Source organism: Sesamum indicum, linkage group LG11 (genome assembly GCF_026168435.1).
Source record: "Sesamum indicum cultivar Baizhima isolate 11 linkage group LG11, ASM2616843v1, whole genome shotgun sequence".
Classification (NCBI taxonomy): domain Eukaryota; kingdom Viridiplantae; phylum Streptophyta; class Magnoliopsida; order Lamiales; family Pedaliaceae; genus Sesamum; species Sesamum indicum.
This window is the reverse complement of record NC_142667.1, coordinates 5,104,114-5,120,140: the sequence shown is the minus strand read 5'-3', so window position 1 is coordinate 5,120,140 and position 16,027 is coordinate 5,104,114. Positions and strand designations below refer to the sequence as shown.

Sequence of the window (16,027 nt, the reverse complement as noted above, 5' to 3'; positions counted from 1 at the left end):
ATGAGCTTGGCAATAATCTTGTACAGTACATTGCAGCAAGATATAGGACGGAAATCACCAACATTCATAGGAGAATGTACCTTTGGTATGAGCGCCAAAAGTGTAGTATTAATCTGCTTCAGAATTCGGCCTGTATGAAAGAAATCCAAGACTGCCGAAGACACCTCCTGCCCTATTATAGGCCATGCAGCTTTGAAGAAGCCCGATGAATACCCGTCCGGCCCAGGTGCCTTATCTTCAGCAATGTCAAAAATCGCTTGCTTGACATCCATATGAGTAAATGGCAAGACTAAGGAGTTGACATCATCTTCACTCAATAAATGTCTAGCCCATGGTCGCAGGAATCGAAGATCTATCATGTCTCTTCGTCGTTCCCCACCAAGTAAATTTTGATAGTACATGACAAACTCATTAGTTACTGCTCCTGGATCTGTGTGAGTGGCTCCATGATCATCATTGATTTGTAAGATTCTTCTCGCCGATCTCCTTTGAGCAATCTTACGAAAGAATACCCGGGAGCACTGGTCACCCCCCTTCATCCACTGCATTTTTGATCTCTGTTGTAGCATAATCTGTTCAAGTTTAGCTGCTTTAGCTAGTACTACCCGGCAGCAGTGTTCCAACTGTAGGAATAGTTCATCCTGCCTGTTTGAAGTAACAAGTACTTGCGCCATCTCAAGAAACCCTTTTGCCAGTTGGACATTGTGAGATAAGTCCCCCTTTTTCCTCCTCTGCTCTCTAAATATCGGTTTAAGTGCTTTGAGTTTCCTTGTTACGGCATACATGGGTGTCCCTATTATGTTATGTTGCCATACCTGTTGTACACTGGGAATAAATTCTGGAGATAGGGCGAGGTAATTATCGAATCGAAACATACCTCCTAATTGTTGTTGTATATCCCCACTTAACACCATTGGGGAGTGATCTGAAGTGCGTGCTGTGAGGGAAGAATAATATGATGTCGGGAACTGAGCCATCCATCTATCATTGATCAGCATGCGATCCAGTCTTTTCCAGAGGTTTCGTGGCCCGGCGCTGCAATTGTGCCATGTGTACCATTCGCCCTGCATGGGTAATGGTAATAATCCTGTATTCTGGATGCAAGTATTAAAGTCTTCCATGGCCATTCGAATATCTCCTGATACACCACAGATTTCACTAAGGTCTCGCACTGTATTGAAATCCCCTCCAACAAGCCACGGAATATCAGCACTCTGTATAGCAATAGTCTCCATGGAGTCCCATAACGCCCTCCTCTCTACCAACTCATTTGCCCCATAGATAACAGTAATAGCAATGGATTCATGAAGTGCACGGATATTAACATGACAGTGAATAAACTGTGTGCTACATTCAACCACATCAACATCAATAAAATTTTCATCCCACGCTATCCAAATCCGATTACCGGACGATCCATAATCCACAAACCATTTCCATTGAGGTAGTAAAAAAGCCTGAATATGAGATACGTTATTTATACGAACACGAGTTTCAAGGAGACCGAGGAATTGTAACCTGAACTCAGCAACGATGTCTTTGACTGCTAACTGATGATCTCGTTTGTTCAGGCCACGGACATTCCATACTGCTGCATTCAACATGGATCACAAGGCATGGGGCTGCTATGCTTAGGACCCCGAGACGACTCATCTGTATCATCTAATAGGTGAAGTGCGTCAAAAGTATTATATATAACAAGCGCCTTACCCCTTTCCTCACGACTAGGGCCGGCTGCATCTCTAGGGGATTCACGTCCCTCTCTCTGCTTTTCTACCACTCGAGCTGATGGTGGTCTGCTCATGTTCCGATCAGGCATATTTATTGGTCGGGATGGTTTATAAGTAGTATCACCTTCCTCCCTAGGATGGTTCCTACTCCGTTTAGGCATTGTTGGTTCTTGCGGCGTCCCCATTTTTGGTACATATACAGCAATCGGTGGTTTACTTGGTTTTGGTTTGTTGAGCATACACTCTTTGTCAGAGTGTCCCATTGTCATACATCTTTGGCACTTCTGGGGTAGCCATTCGTACTCGACATCGACCTTGCAAGGTGATTCTCCTCCATCCTCATCCGGTGTCATAATTATAATGTGCTTCGGTAAATTTGAGGTCACATCCAACATTACGCATACACGAGCGAAGTCCAGTCTCGTGCATGCTCTCGTAATTGCATCCGGGTAAAGTGGTTTACCCACTCCACTGGCTACCGTACTAAGGCCTTCATCTGTCCATAACTCGACTGGAAGGTGACGTAATTTGATCCACACAGGAACTTGAGTATGCTGTAGTTTCCTTAATACCATCCCTGGTTCCCATTTTTGAAGAACAATAGGCTGCCCCTGAAATAACCACGGCCCTCCTTCAATGACATCTTCCATAGCTGCGACTGATTTGAATTGTAAGAAAAAGAAACCATTATTTGTACCCGTGACCTCCTTCAAGTCCGGCCATACTGACATTGCAAATTCCTTCAGATGGTAAAAGTACGGTCTTTTCCCAAGGAAGTATCCGACAGCGGTGGCTCTCCATCGTTTAGACCCATTGCGTATAATATCCAATGTTGGGCGCACTATTACCTCCCCGTTTTGCATTGTTGGAGCCACATAGGATAGGGTCTTGCGAGTGGAGTTATGGAATGCATGAGCTATTTTGTCATTGATAATCGTGTCCGAACATGCATGTAACGGAATATTTCCAACAAACAATCCAGTTGGAGAGCTAGAAAAGTTAGAAAACTGTTTTCTTGTCTTCTTGTGACGAGTGACATCATCTATGACATCAACAGCTGATGCTGTCATGCCTGCATCAGCAGCGATGCCATCTGTAGTGATCTCAGCAGTGATGTCATCTGAAGTGATGTCAGCAGTGATGTCATCAGAGGTCATCATAGCATCATCAGTGACGTCACCTTCCACGTCATCCGCCATAGCAGCTGCCAACTCACCATCCCCGTCACCAGCAATGGCCACGTCAGCCAGATGTGGAACTCGCCGTTCACCCGTCGCCGGCAAAACCGTCGCGTTTCCGGCGGAAATCCCAATCGCCGATGACTGTTTTTCTGAATCAGATGATATCAATGCATTTTCCGATTCCCCGCTGTTCATTCCCGACGGCAGAAGGCATCTCAATGCCGGTCGTAGCTTGCTAACTCGTGACGGCGCTCCTCTACTCTCAACGAACGAGCGCAGCGACGGTATGCTTCGGAATCTCTCCTTCCATCTATCTTTCAGATCTCTAATCGCTGCAATGGTTTTCTCGTCGCCTTTGTCAATGACCGCGTTCGCCAATCGCAAGAATTCTTCAAGGTTGAAAGGCTCAAACCTTCGTCCGCCATTAATGGAAGATGGAGCTTCACCAAACCCTAACGATGACGCCTGTATTGTTGCTTCTTTTCTCAACAGTCCTTCATCTTCAACCTCTGCAAAGCCGGTAGTATTTGCATCGGTCGTCAAAGATATCGGCGACGTTACAGTTTCGTCCGGTGACTTTTCGTTTTCTGCGTAAACTCGTCCCCGCGGCTGTTCGGTTTCATCAACCGCTTGTGGTTCCAATGGCGCAGCATACCCAAGCAAATTCGGCGCCGAAGCAGCCTCCTTTTCCGTGTCCATTGGCGCATCAATTCCGAGCAGTTGCGGCGCCGAAACGGCCGCTTTTTCCACGTTCGAGGAAGCGGCAAACCCTAGTAGTTGCGGCGCCGAAACAGCCGCTTTCTCCATCTCCAAGCCTCCTCGTTTCCCATGCGCAATTAATGTTGATGTCTCCCCAATCATCAGTTCCGATTTGTTCGCCTGAAAGTCGCCGGTGAAAGGCGCGGTTTGAACTGAAGCGGCCGCTTTTTCCGTGTCCAATGGCGCATCAATTCCGAGCAGTTGCGGCGCCGAAACGGCCGCTTTTTCCACGTCCGAGGGTGTGGCAAACCCTAGTAAATGCGGCGCCGTAGCAGCCGCTTTCTCCATCTCCAAGCCTCCTCTTTTCCCATGCGCAATTAATGTTGATGTCTCCCCAATCGTCGGTTCCGATTCACTCGCCTGAAAGTCGCCGGTGAAAGGCGCGGTTTGAACTAAAAGCCGCGTGGTTTTTCCAGATTTTCTACGGTAGCTATCCTCGCCATCGTCGGTCACCAATCGTCGGCCTCCCACTTTTTCGACATCCCCATCACTGGCCGAAGCGTCGCCGTCGTCCTCCTCGTCTCCGGCGGCCATGTGCATGGATAGTGTATTAGTGCGTAAACGTTCAAAAGTTAGCTGTTTTACACGGTTTTATTAAAACAAGATAGTTTTCCTTTTATACTAACTTGTAGTTATTATTACGTTTAGGAAATTTAACACACAAATTCTTGGGTCTAGACCTTCGTTTGGGTCGAGTTTCGTCCAATTCTGAGAACGCTCAAAATTTAGCTGTTTTGCACGGTTTTATTAAAGCAAATTTATTTCCCTTTTATACTAAATTGCAGTTATTATTACGCTTCGCTAATTTACTATACAAATGCTTGGGTCTAGACTTGCGATTGGGTCAAATTTCGTCGAATTCTGAGAACGTTCAAAATTTAGCTGTTTTGCACTGTTTTATTAAACAAAGTTTGTTTCCCTTTTAGACTAACTTGTAGTTATTGTTACGCTTAGCAAATTTACAACACAAATGCTTGGGTCTAGACCAACCTTTGGGTGAAGTTTCGTTGAATTCTGAGAACGTTCAAAATTTAGCTGTTTTGCACGGTCTTATTAAAGCAAGTTTGTTTCCCTTTTATACTAACTTGTAGTTATTATTACGCTTAGCAAATTTAAAACACAAATGGATGGGTCTAGACGTGCGATTGGGTCAAGTTTCGTCGAATTCTGAGAAAATTCAAAAGTTAGTTGTTTTGCACAGTTTTATTAAAACAAGTTTGTTTCCCTTTTATACTAACTTATAGTTATTATTACGCTTAGCAAATTTACAACACAAATGCTTGGGTCTAGACCAACGTTTGGGTCAATTTTCGTCGAATTCTAAATACGTTCAAAATTTAGCTGTGTTGCACAGTTTTATTAAAGCAAGTTTGTTTCCCTTTTATACTAACTTGTAGTTATTATTATGCTTAGCAAATTTACAACACAAATGCTTGGGTCTAGACCAACGTTTGGGTCAAATTTCGTCGAATTCTAAATACGTTCAAAATTTAGCTGTTTTGCACGGTTTTATTAAAGCAAGTTTGTTTCCCTTTTATACTAAATTGTAGTTATTATTACGCTTAGCAAATTTACAACACTACAACACAAATGCTTGGTTCTATACCAACGTTTGGCTCAAGTTTGTCGAATTCTGAGAACGTTCAAAATTTAGCTGTTTTGCACGGTTTTATTAAAGCAAGTTGTTTCCGTTTTATACTAACTTGTAGTTATTATTACGCTTAGCAAATTTACAACACAAATGTTTGGTTCTAGACTTGCAACTGGGTCAAGTTTCATCGAATTCTGAGAACGTTTAAAATTTAGTTGTTTTGCACGGTTTTATTGAAACAAGTTTGTTTACCTTTTACACTAACTTGTAGTTATTATTATGCTTAGCAAATTTACCACACAAATGCTTGGGTCTAGACCAACGTTTGGGACAGATTTCGTCGAATTCTGAGAACGTTCAAAATTTAGCTGTTTTACACGGTTTTATTAAAACAAGTTTGTTTCCCTTTTATACTAACTTGTAGTTATTATTACGCTTAGGAAATTTAACACACAAATTATTGGGTCTAGACCTTCGTTTGGGTCGAGTTTCGTCCAATTCTGAGAACGCTCAAAATTTAGCTGTTTTGCACGATTTTATTTAAACAAGTTTGTTTCCCTTTTATACTAACTTGTAGTTATTATTACGCTTAGCAAATTTACAACACAAATGCTTAGGTCCAATGTTTGGGTCAAGTTTCGTCGAATACTAAGAACGTTCAAAATTTAGCTGTTTTGCATGGTTTTATTAGAGCAAATTTATTTCCTTTTTATACTAACTTGCAGTTATTACTACGCTTCGCAAATTTACTATACAAATGCATGGATCAAGACCTGTGATTGGGTCAAATTTCGTCGAATTCTGAGAACGTTCAAAAGTTAACTGTTTTGCACGGTTTTATTAAAAAAAGATTGTTTCCCTTTCATACTAATTTGTAGTTATTATTACGCTTAGGAAATAGAACACACAAATTCTTCGGTCTAGATCTATGTTTGGGTCAACTTTCGTCGAATTCTGAGAAACTTCAAAATTTAGCTGCTTTGCACGGTTTTATTAAAGCAAGTTTGTTTCCCTTTTATACGAACTTGTAGTTATTATTACGCTTAGCAAATGTATAACACAAATGCTGGGTCTAGATCTACGTTTAGGTCTAGTTTTGTCGAATTCTGAGAACGTTCAAAATTTAGCTGTTTTGCACGGTTTTATTAAAGCAAGTTTGTTTCCCTTTTATACTAACTTGTAGTTATTATTATGCTTAGAAAATTTAACACACAAATTCTTGGGTTTAGACATACGTTTGGGTCAAGTTTCGTCGAATTCTGAGAATGCTCAAAATTTAGCTGTTTTGCACGGTTTTATTAAAACAAGTTTGTTTCCCTTTTATACTAACTTGTAGTTATTATTATTCTTAGCAAATTTACAACACAAATGCTTGGTTCTATACCAACGTTTGGGTCAAGTTTTGTCGAATTCTGAGAACGTTCCAAATTTAGCTGTTTTGCACGGTTTTATTAAAGCAAGTTTGTTTCCCTTTTATAATAACTTGTAGTTATTATTACGCTTAGGAAATTGAACACACAAATTCTTGGGTCTAGTCCTTCTTTTGGGTCAAGTTTCATCGAATTCCTGCAAAGCAGCTAAATTTTGAACGTTTTCTCTAAAAAAATGGACTCTCCAAAATATCTATCTTCTCTCACACATACTAGCACACCACAAAACACACACACACAAGCCCTAAACACTACAACACCGGCCGGCGATGAGGAGGGGGCTCCGGCCGACGGCGAGGAGGTGGACGGTGATGGTGGCCGGCGAAATACAGTCAGCCGTGGTCGTTTTTCCGGCGAACAGCGCGATTTTCAGGCGGAAGATGAGAAGGCGCCATTGATGGAACGATTAGAGGAGGAATACAATATTCCTTCTTCGCATGGTATTGAGGAGGGCAAAGACGGATTTCTGGCCGGAAAAGGAGAGATTTTGAACGTTGATTCATCGCCTTCAGAGTTAGGGTTTTGCGCCGCCAAGGTAACCGAAACGTCACATTTGGAAGATGAAACAAATCCGACCAGATCTGTCAAACAGACGATTGGGGAAGACGATCTACAGATTACAGAGAATGGAAACGAACTACTGATGCGGAAAAACATGAATTTAGCCCCTCGAACGAAGGATGTCGAAATACAGAAATATCTAGGGTTTTCTGAAAACAATGCGGCCGAGGAAGATGAACGGACGCGAACGGAAAAACTGACACATGACGAGTTTTTTCCGACCAAAAATGGCTGCAAAACGATTGAAAGAGATGGAAATGATACAACCATGGGAAAAAATCAAAACTTGACGACTGTTCATGAGAAATCGAGTCTAGGGTTTGTTGACGGCGCTCCTTCAAAAATCGTTAATGGCGGACACACTGGAAATCGCTCGCCGGCCGACTTTAATATTGAGGAATTTCTGAGACTTGCGAATAAGGTTTTGGACGGTGATGAGGCATCAATGGAAGCGCTCAATAATGTTAAACTCCGATGGGAAGCTAAATTCGGTAGATTTCGACGATATGGGGCTGCGCCGTCGCCTGTTCATAACCCAAACCCGTGGCATTGTCTCTTGTCGCCGCGACGCAATCTTCTGACCGGAAAACAGGCGGAGACAATGAAACAGCATCATTCCATTACAGGTTTGAGTTTTTCACCGGAGATTCAGATTTCGCCGAATTCTGGGCAGATTCCGATGACGGAAAGACGGCCTCCGACGACGACTGATGAGATGCCGGAAGTACAGCAGTCTGACGTGGAACCAGTTGGCAGTGACGTGGAGAAATCTGTGGCTGACATGTCAAATGATGTCATGCATGATGTGGGAGGATCCGCTGATGTCATGCATGATGTGGTTGATGATGTCATGCATGATGTAACTGCTGATGACATCAATGATGTCAGCAATAATGAAGAAAAAACTAGTCCTTTTCCTACACAAGTGCGTTCCTTTCCAATGGGTTTGTTTGTGGGAAACATCCAACTGAATGCAACATCGAATGTGGGCGTTGATGACAAAATTGCTGACGCTTTTAATAATTCAACTCGGCGGACTCTGTCTTATATACCTCCTATAATACAAAATGGTGAAGTGGTGGTAAGGCCAACAATGGAAGCTATTCGCAATGGATCAATCAAGTGGAAAACCACTGCGATTGGATATTTCCTTGGAAGAAAACCGTACTTTTATCATGTTAAAGAATTTGCCTTTTCCGTTTGGCCTGGATTGAGGGAGGTTAAGGCCACAACGAATGAATTTTTCTTCTTCCAATTCAAGACTGTTGCATATATGGAAGAAGCAATTGAAGGTGGACCGTGGTTGTTTCAAGGACAACCAATTGTGCTGCAAAAATGGGAACCAGGTTTGGTGATGAGGAAATTAAAACATACACAGATCCCTGTTTGGATAAAATTGAGACACCTGCCGGTTGAATTATGGACAGAGGAGGGCCTGAGTACGGTGGCCAGCGGTATTGGCAAACCCCTATATCCGGATGCAATAACGAGAGCATGCACGAGATTGGACTTCGCTCGGGTATGCGTGATGTTAGATGTGAGTTCCAACTTACCTAAACATATTATTATATGACGCCTGATGAAGAAGGGGGAGAGACACCGTGCAAAATTGATGTGGAGTATGAGTGGATACCTCCAAAATGTACCAGTTGTTTGACGCTAGGACATTCTGCAAAGGATTGTGAGATTCATAAATCATCCAGACCTATAAACCGCCAGTCACCGTTTACATTCCTAAAACGGGACCTGCGAGACCACCACCTGTGCAGGATCAGAAGGAGAGAATACCACCATCTCGAGGAATAGATAAACAGAGAGATGGACGTGAATATTCATTTGTTGACGGGAGATTGAGTCGAGAGGAGAAGGGGAAGGAAATTGTCGTATATAAGACGTTTGATGCTCTACACTTAATTGATGATGCAGATGAGATACCACGGGGTCCTAATCATAGCAGCCCCTTACTTGGTGATCCATGATGAATGCAGCAATATGGAATGTTCGTGGCCTGAACAAAAGAGACCACCAGCTAGTTGTGAAGGACATTATTGCTTTCAGGTTACAGTTTCTTGGTCTTCTTGAAACTCGAGTTCGTTTTAATAATGTAGCTGCTATTCAATCTTTCTTACTACCACAGTGGAAATGGTTTGTGGATTATGGTTTGGTTGGTAATCGGGTATGGATTGCGTGGGATGATAATTTTCTAGATGTTGATGTAGTTGAATGTGGTACCCAATTTATCCACTGCCTTGTTTTTATACGATCACTACATGAGTCAGTTGCCCTTACTGTGATTTATGGAGCTTCGGAGGTGGCGGACAGGAGGGAGTTGTGGGGTGCTCTAGAGACTATTGCCATGCAGAATGTTGATGTACCGTGGCTTATTGGAGGGGATTTCAACGCGGTGCGAGATCTGAGTGAAGTATGTGGAGCATCGGGTGATATTCGAATGGCAATGGAAGAGTTTAATTGCTGCATTCAAAATGCAGGATTACTACCATTGCCCATGCAGGGAGAATGGTATACATGGCATAACTGCAGTACTAATCCACGGAACCTTTGGAAAAGATTGGACCGAATACTGATTAATGATAGATGGATGGCTCGGTTCCCGACATCAAGTTATACTAGTCTTACCCCACGAACCTCGGATCACTCACCGCTGATACTTAACGGGGATAGTCAACAACAATTTGGAGGTATGTTTCGTTTTGATAATTACCTCACTCTTTCTCCAGAGTTTACTCTCAGTGTGCAGCAGATCTGGCAGCATAACATCATAGGAGTCCCAATGTATGTGGTAACGAGGAAACTCAAAGCATTAAAATCGGTATTTAGAGAACAGAGGAGAAAAAAAGGGGACTTATCGCACAATGTCCCGCTGGCTAAAGTGTTTCTTGAGATGGCACAGTTGTTAGTTCAAACAGACAGGAGGAACTATTCTTACAGCTGGAACACTGGTGTCGGACTGTCCTAGCTAAAGCAGCCAAACTTGAGCAGAATATGCTTCAACAGCGTGCAAAAATGTAGTGGATGAAAGGGGCCGATCAATGCCCTCGGGTGTTCTTTCGTAAGATATCTCAAAGAAGATCGACAAGGAGAATCTTACAAATCAATGATGATCAAGGAACTACTCAAACAGAACCAGGAGTAGTAATCAATGAGTTTGTCACGTATTATCAGAATCTTCTCGGGGGGGGAACGACGACATGATGTGATAGACCTTCGTTTCCTTCGACCATGGGCTAGACATATAATAAGTAATGAGGATGCTAACTCTTTACTCTTACCATTCACAACAGACGATGTCAAGCAGGCGGTTTTTGACATTGCAGAGGACAAGGCACCGGGGCCGGATGGGTATTCATCGGGTTTTTTCAAAGCCGCATGGACTATAGTGGGGCAGGAGGTATCTTTGGCAGTGCTGGATTTCTTTAATACAGGCTGACTCCTAAAGCAGATAAATACAACACTTTTGGCACTCATACCAAAGGTACATTCCCCTATGTCTGTTGGTGACTTTCGTCCGATTTCTTGCTGTAATGTGTTGTATAAGATTATTGCAAAACTCATTGTCCAACGGTTAAGTGTAATACTGGACAAACTAATTAGCCCGTGCCAAGCGGCGTTTGTGCCTGGAAGAAGTATTGGAGATAATATCATGCTAGCACAAGAACTTTTTACGGGCTATAATCAGGTCCACAGACCACCCCAGTGTGCTTTAAAAGTGGATATTCGAAAAGCATATGACACGGTGGAGTGGGACTTCATGTTTGCGATGATGGAGTTATTTGGATTCCCTTCTATTTTTATGAAGTGGATTGAGGCGTGTATTACCACACCTTCGTTCTCTGTTGGACTGAATGGGAAACCCCATGGTTTCTTCAAGGGAGCCAGAGGACTTCGGCAGGGTGACCCTCTATCACCATACTTGTTCGTGCTTGTGATGGAAGTCTTACTTTGGGTTTTCTACAGTTGATTGACCAGGATGATCTATTCTCATTTCATTGGAAGTGTGATACTGCCAAGATCTTCCAGTTGGGATTTGCTGACGACTTGCTATTATTCTGTCGAGTTGATATGGATTCTATCGGAATCTTTAAAACAGGATTGGATCGATTTGCTAAATGGTCGGGGCTCAGACTAAACGTGCAGAAAAGCCAGCTTATAATATCACGTTCAGCACAAGGATTACGCGAGGAGATGCTGGCAGCACTCGGATTTCAAGAAGGAGTCTTACCATTGAGGTATTTGGGACTACCTCTTTTATCTTCTCGATTAACAATTGCTGATTGTCGTCTTTTATTATTGAAAATTGATAAACGTATTGCTGGCTGGGAGCGTATGACTATTTCATATGCTGGTAGAGTACAAATTATTAAATCTGTACTCATGTCACTGAGTTTATATTGGGCGTCGGCGTTCATCTTGCCAAAGAAAGTTACAAATGAAATTGAGAAGAAGCTGAGAACTTTCTTGTGGAAGGGGACAACAACCAGTGGTTACGCCAAGGTAGCGAGGGAGGATTAGGACTCAAGGATATTTCCATCTTGAATCGTGCATTAATGACTAAGAAGCTTTGTGATATTATTAGGTGCGATAGAACCTCGATTTGGATTGAATGGCTTTACCAGGGTCAGCTACGAGACACTTCCATATGGACGATTAAGGAGCATGGAGGCTCATGGGGATGGCGAAAAATTCTTAGGCTACGGATTTTTCTCCGCCCTATGGTGGACTATCAGATTGGTGATGGGATGAGATTTTATCTGTGGCAGGACCCGTGGCATTATCTTGGCCCTATGAGTGACACATTTCCACGGGGACCAAGACTACTCGGATTGGAGGAGTCAGCTAAACTCAGTATGGTGATCAGTGGCGGAGAGTGGCATTGGCCTCCTATCACTAATTTTGAGTGTCTGGAGATTACACATGCATTACTCACAATCCATGGAGGGGAGGACCGCATTGTTTGGAGATTTGATCATGGACAACCTACAGCCCAGGCTCTTTATTGACTATTTGATCCACCAGGACCAAAAGTAGGCTGGTCTTCGCTACTTTCGGGATCACTGAAGATACCACGCCATTTATTCATCCTATGGCTTGCTATACTTGGCAAGTTATCCACGACGGACAAACCATGGCTAGCCCACCTGGGCCCTTGTACTCTGTGCAACGAGGGAGCAAAGGAAACACATGACCACTTATTCTTCCAGTGCAGATTTAGTCAACAATGCCTCACTGCAATTCGGAGAATGGTACGATTTTCTTGGCCCAATAGAGACTGGATAACAGACATTGCATGGGCTTCCCGAAGATGGAGAGGTAAACACATTGTTAACATGTCATATCGAGCACTTTTAGCATCATGTGTTTACCACATTTGGAAGGAGCGAAACTTGAGACGATTCGAGCACACCGAAAGGACACATAGCACCATTGCTTTGTTGATAGTTGAGGATATCAGACAACGGATCCATAGCATTACTTTAAAAAGTTCAGTCAGTACACGAGCCTTATATAGACTATGGCGTATCCCTTGGCCTGTCGAGGGAGAAACCAACTGATGATCACATTGTTGTACTATACTACTTTGGGTCAAGTTTCGTCGAATACTGAGAACGTTCAAAATTTAGCTGTTTTGCATGGTTTTATTAAAGCAAATTTGTTTCCCTTTTATACTAACTTGCAGTTATGCTCAAATTCTTGGATGATAACTTTATTGATGTTGATGTTGTTGAATGTGGTACGCAATTCATCCATTGCCTTGTTTATATACGGTCACTACGTGAGTCAATTGCCATTATTGTGATTTATGGAACTACGGAGGTGGCAGACAGGCGGGAGTTATGAGGTTCCCTAAAGACTATTGCCATGCAGACTGTTGATATCCCGTGGCTTATTGGAGGGGATTTCAATGTGGTACGAGATCTTAGTGAAATATGTGGAGCATCGGGAGACATTTGAATGGCAATGGAAGAGTTTAATGACTGCATTCAGAATGCAGGTTTACTACCATTACCCATGCAGGGAGAATGGTATACGTGGCATAACTGCAGTGCAAGTCCATGGAATCTTTGGAAAAGGTTGGATCGAATGATGATTAATGATAGATGGATGGCTCGATTCCAACATCTTTTTACACTAGCCTCACCCCACGTACTTCAGATCACTCACCGCTGATCTATACGGGGATAGTCAACAACAATATAGAGGTATGTTTCGATTCGATAATTACCTCACCTTATCACCAGCATTTATTTCCCAGTGTGCAGCAGGTTTGGTAACATAACATTATTGGGGTGCCTATGTATGCGGTAACAAGAAAACTCAAAGCACTTAAATCAGTGTTTAGAGAGCAGGATGAATTATTCTTGCAGCTAGAACATTGTTGCCGATTCATACTAGCCAAAGCAACCAAACTTGAACAAAGTATGCTCCAACAACGAGCAAAAATGCAGTGGATGAAGGAGGTGACCAGTGCTCCCAGGTATTCTTTCGTAAGATTGCTCAACAGAGATCGGCGAGGAGAATCTTACAAATCAATGATGATCATGGAGCCACTCACACAGAACCACAAGCGGTAGTCGATGAGTTTGTCATGTACTACCAAAACCTGCTTGGTGGGGAAAGAAGGAGAGACGTGATAGATCTGCGGTTCCTTCGACCATGGGTGAGACATCTATTGAATGAAGAGGACGTTAGCTCTTTACTCTTGCCATTCACACCAGCAGATGTCAAGCAGGCAGTTTTTGACATTGCTGAGGATAAGGCACCGGGGCCGGACGGGTATTCATCGGGCTTTTTCAAAGCTGCATGGCCTATAGTAGGGCAGGAAGTGACGTCGGCAGTGCTGGATTTCTTTACTACGGGACGAATTCTGAAGCAGATAAATACTACACTTCTGGCGCTTATATCCTATGTCCGTTGGTGATTTTCGTTCTATATCTTACTGTAATGTGTTATATAAGATTATCGCCAAACTCATTGTCCAACAGTTGAGTGTGATATTGGACAAACTAATTAGTCCGTGCCAAGCGATATTTATGCCCGGTCGAAGCATTGGAGACAATATTATGTTGGCGTAGGAGCTATTTACAGGCTACAACCAGGCCCCTCTACCACCCCGATGTGCCTTAAAAGTGGACATTCGGAAGGCATACGACGCGGTGGAGTGGGACTTTATGATCGCGGTGATGGAGTTATTTGGGTTCCCCTCTAATTTCGTGAAGTGGATTGAGGTGTGTGTTACTACAACTTCATTTTCTGTTGGGTTGAATGGGAAACCTCATGGTTTCTTTAAGGGGGCCAGAAGGCTTCAACAAGGAGATCCTCTTTCGCCATACTTGTTCGTGCTTGTAATGGAAGTACTACACTTGGGTATACTACAGTTGATTAATCAGGATGAATTATTTTCCTTCCACTGGAAATGTGATACATCCAGGGTTTTTCAGCTGGGCTTTGCTGATGACTTGTTGTTATTCTGTCATGCTGATATGGACTCTATTGGAGTCATTAACATAGGATTGGATCGATTTGCTATATGGTCGGGGCTCAGGCTGAACGTGCAGAAAAGCCATCTTACTATCTCACGTTCAGCCCAAGGATTGCGCAAGGAGATGCTGACAACACTCGGGTTTCAGGAGGGTATCTTACCGATAAGGTATTTGGGGCTAACTCTCTTATCATCTCGCTTAACAATTGCTGATTGTCGTCCATTATTGGTGAAAATTGATAAACATATTGCTGGTTCGGAGGGTATTGCATTGTCTTATGCTGGCAGGGTACAAATTATTAAATCTGTACTCATGTCGCTGAGTTTATATTGGGCATCGGCGTTCATACTGCCAAAGAAAGTTACAAACGAAATTGAGAAGAGGCTGCGAATTTTCTTGTGGAAAGGGACATCAACCAGTGGTTATGCCAAGGTTGCGTGGAAAGACCTGTGTCGGCCGAAGGAGGAGGGAGGCCTAGGATTCAAGGATATTACTATCTAGAATCATGCATTAATGGCTAAGAAACTATGTGATATTATCAGGTGCGATAGGACCTCGATATGGGTTGAATGGCTCTACCAGGGTCGTTTACGTGATACTTCCATTTGGACGATTAGAGAGCATGGAGGATCATGGGTATGGCGGAAAATCCTCCGTTTACGGATCTTCCTCCAATCCTCCGTTTACGGATCTTCCTCCGATCTATGGTGGATTATTAGATAGGAGATGTGAGGAGATTCTACTTGTGGCAGGACCCATGGCATCATCTGGGACCCCTTAGTGACAGATTCCCACGTGGACCGAGGTTACTTAGATTGGAGGAGTCAACTAAACTCAGTATGGTGATTAGTGGAGGAGAGTGGCATTGGCCCTCTATCACAGATTTTGAGTGTTTGAAAATCACACATGTACTATCCACTATCCATGGAGGGGAGGACCGCATTATTTGGAGGTTCAATCATGGGCTTCCTACAGCTCACGCTCTTTACAGGCTTTTTGATCCACCTGGACAGAAAGTAGACTGGTCCTCGCTACTTTCGGGATCCCTCAAGATTCCACGTCACTTATTCATCCTATGGCTTGCTATTCTTGGCAAGTTGGCTACGACGGATAAACCATGGCTAGCCCACCTTGGCCCGTGTATTCTATGCAGCGAGGGAGCGACAGAGACACATGGCAACTTATTTTTTCAGTGTAGATTTAGTCGATAGTGTCTCACAGAAATTCGGAAAATGGTACGATTCTCGTGGCCCAATAGAGACTGGATGACGGATAT

General features: G+C 43.2%; 1 protein-coding gene across 1 annotated transcript; it reads left to right on the top strand.

Annotated features, from left to right (window-relative positions):
- The first annotated feature begins 9,230 nt into the window (after positions 1–9,230).
- LOC148785029 (uncharacterized) lies at positions 9,231–12,270 on the top strand. The gene is made up of 6 exons (XM_088875197.1): positions 9,231–9,951; positions 10,555–10,661; positions 10,809–10,949; positions 11,070–11,216; positions 11,267–11,499; positions 11,847–12,270. The coding sequence occupies exons 1-6, from the start codon at positions 9,231–9,233 to the stop codon at positions 12,268–12,270; spliced, it is 1,773 nt and encodes a 590-aa protein (XP_088731323.1).
- Positions 12,271–16,027: the final 3,757 nt, after the last annotated feature.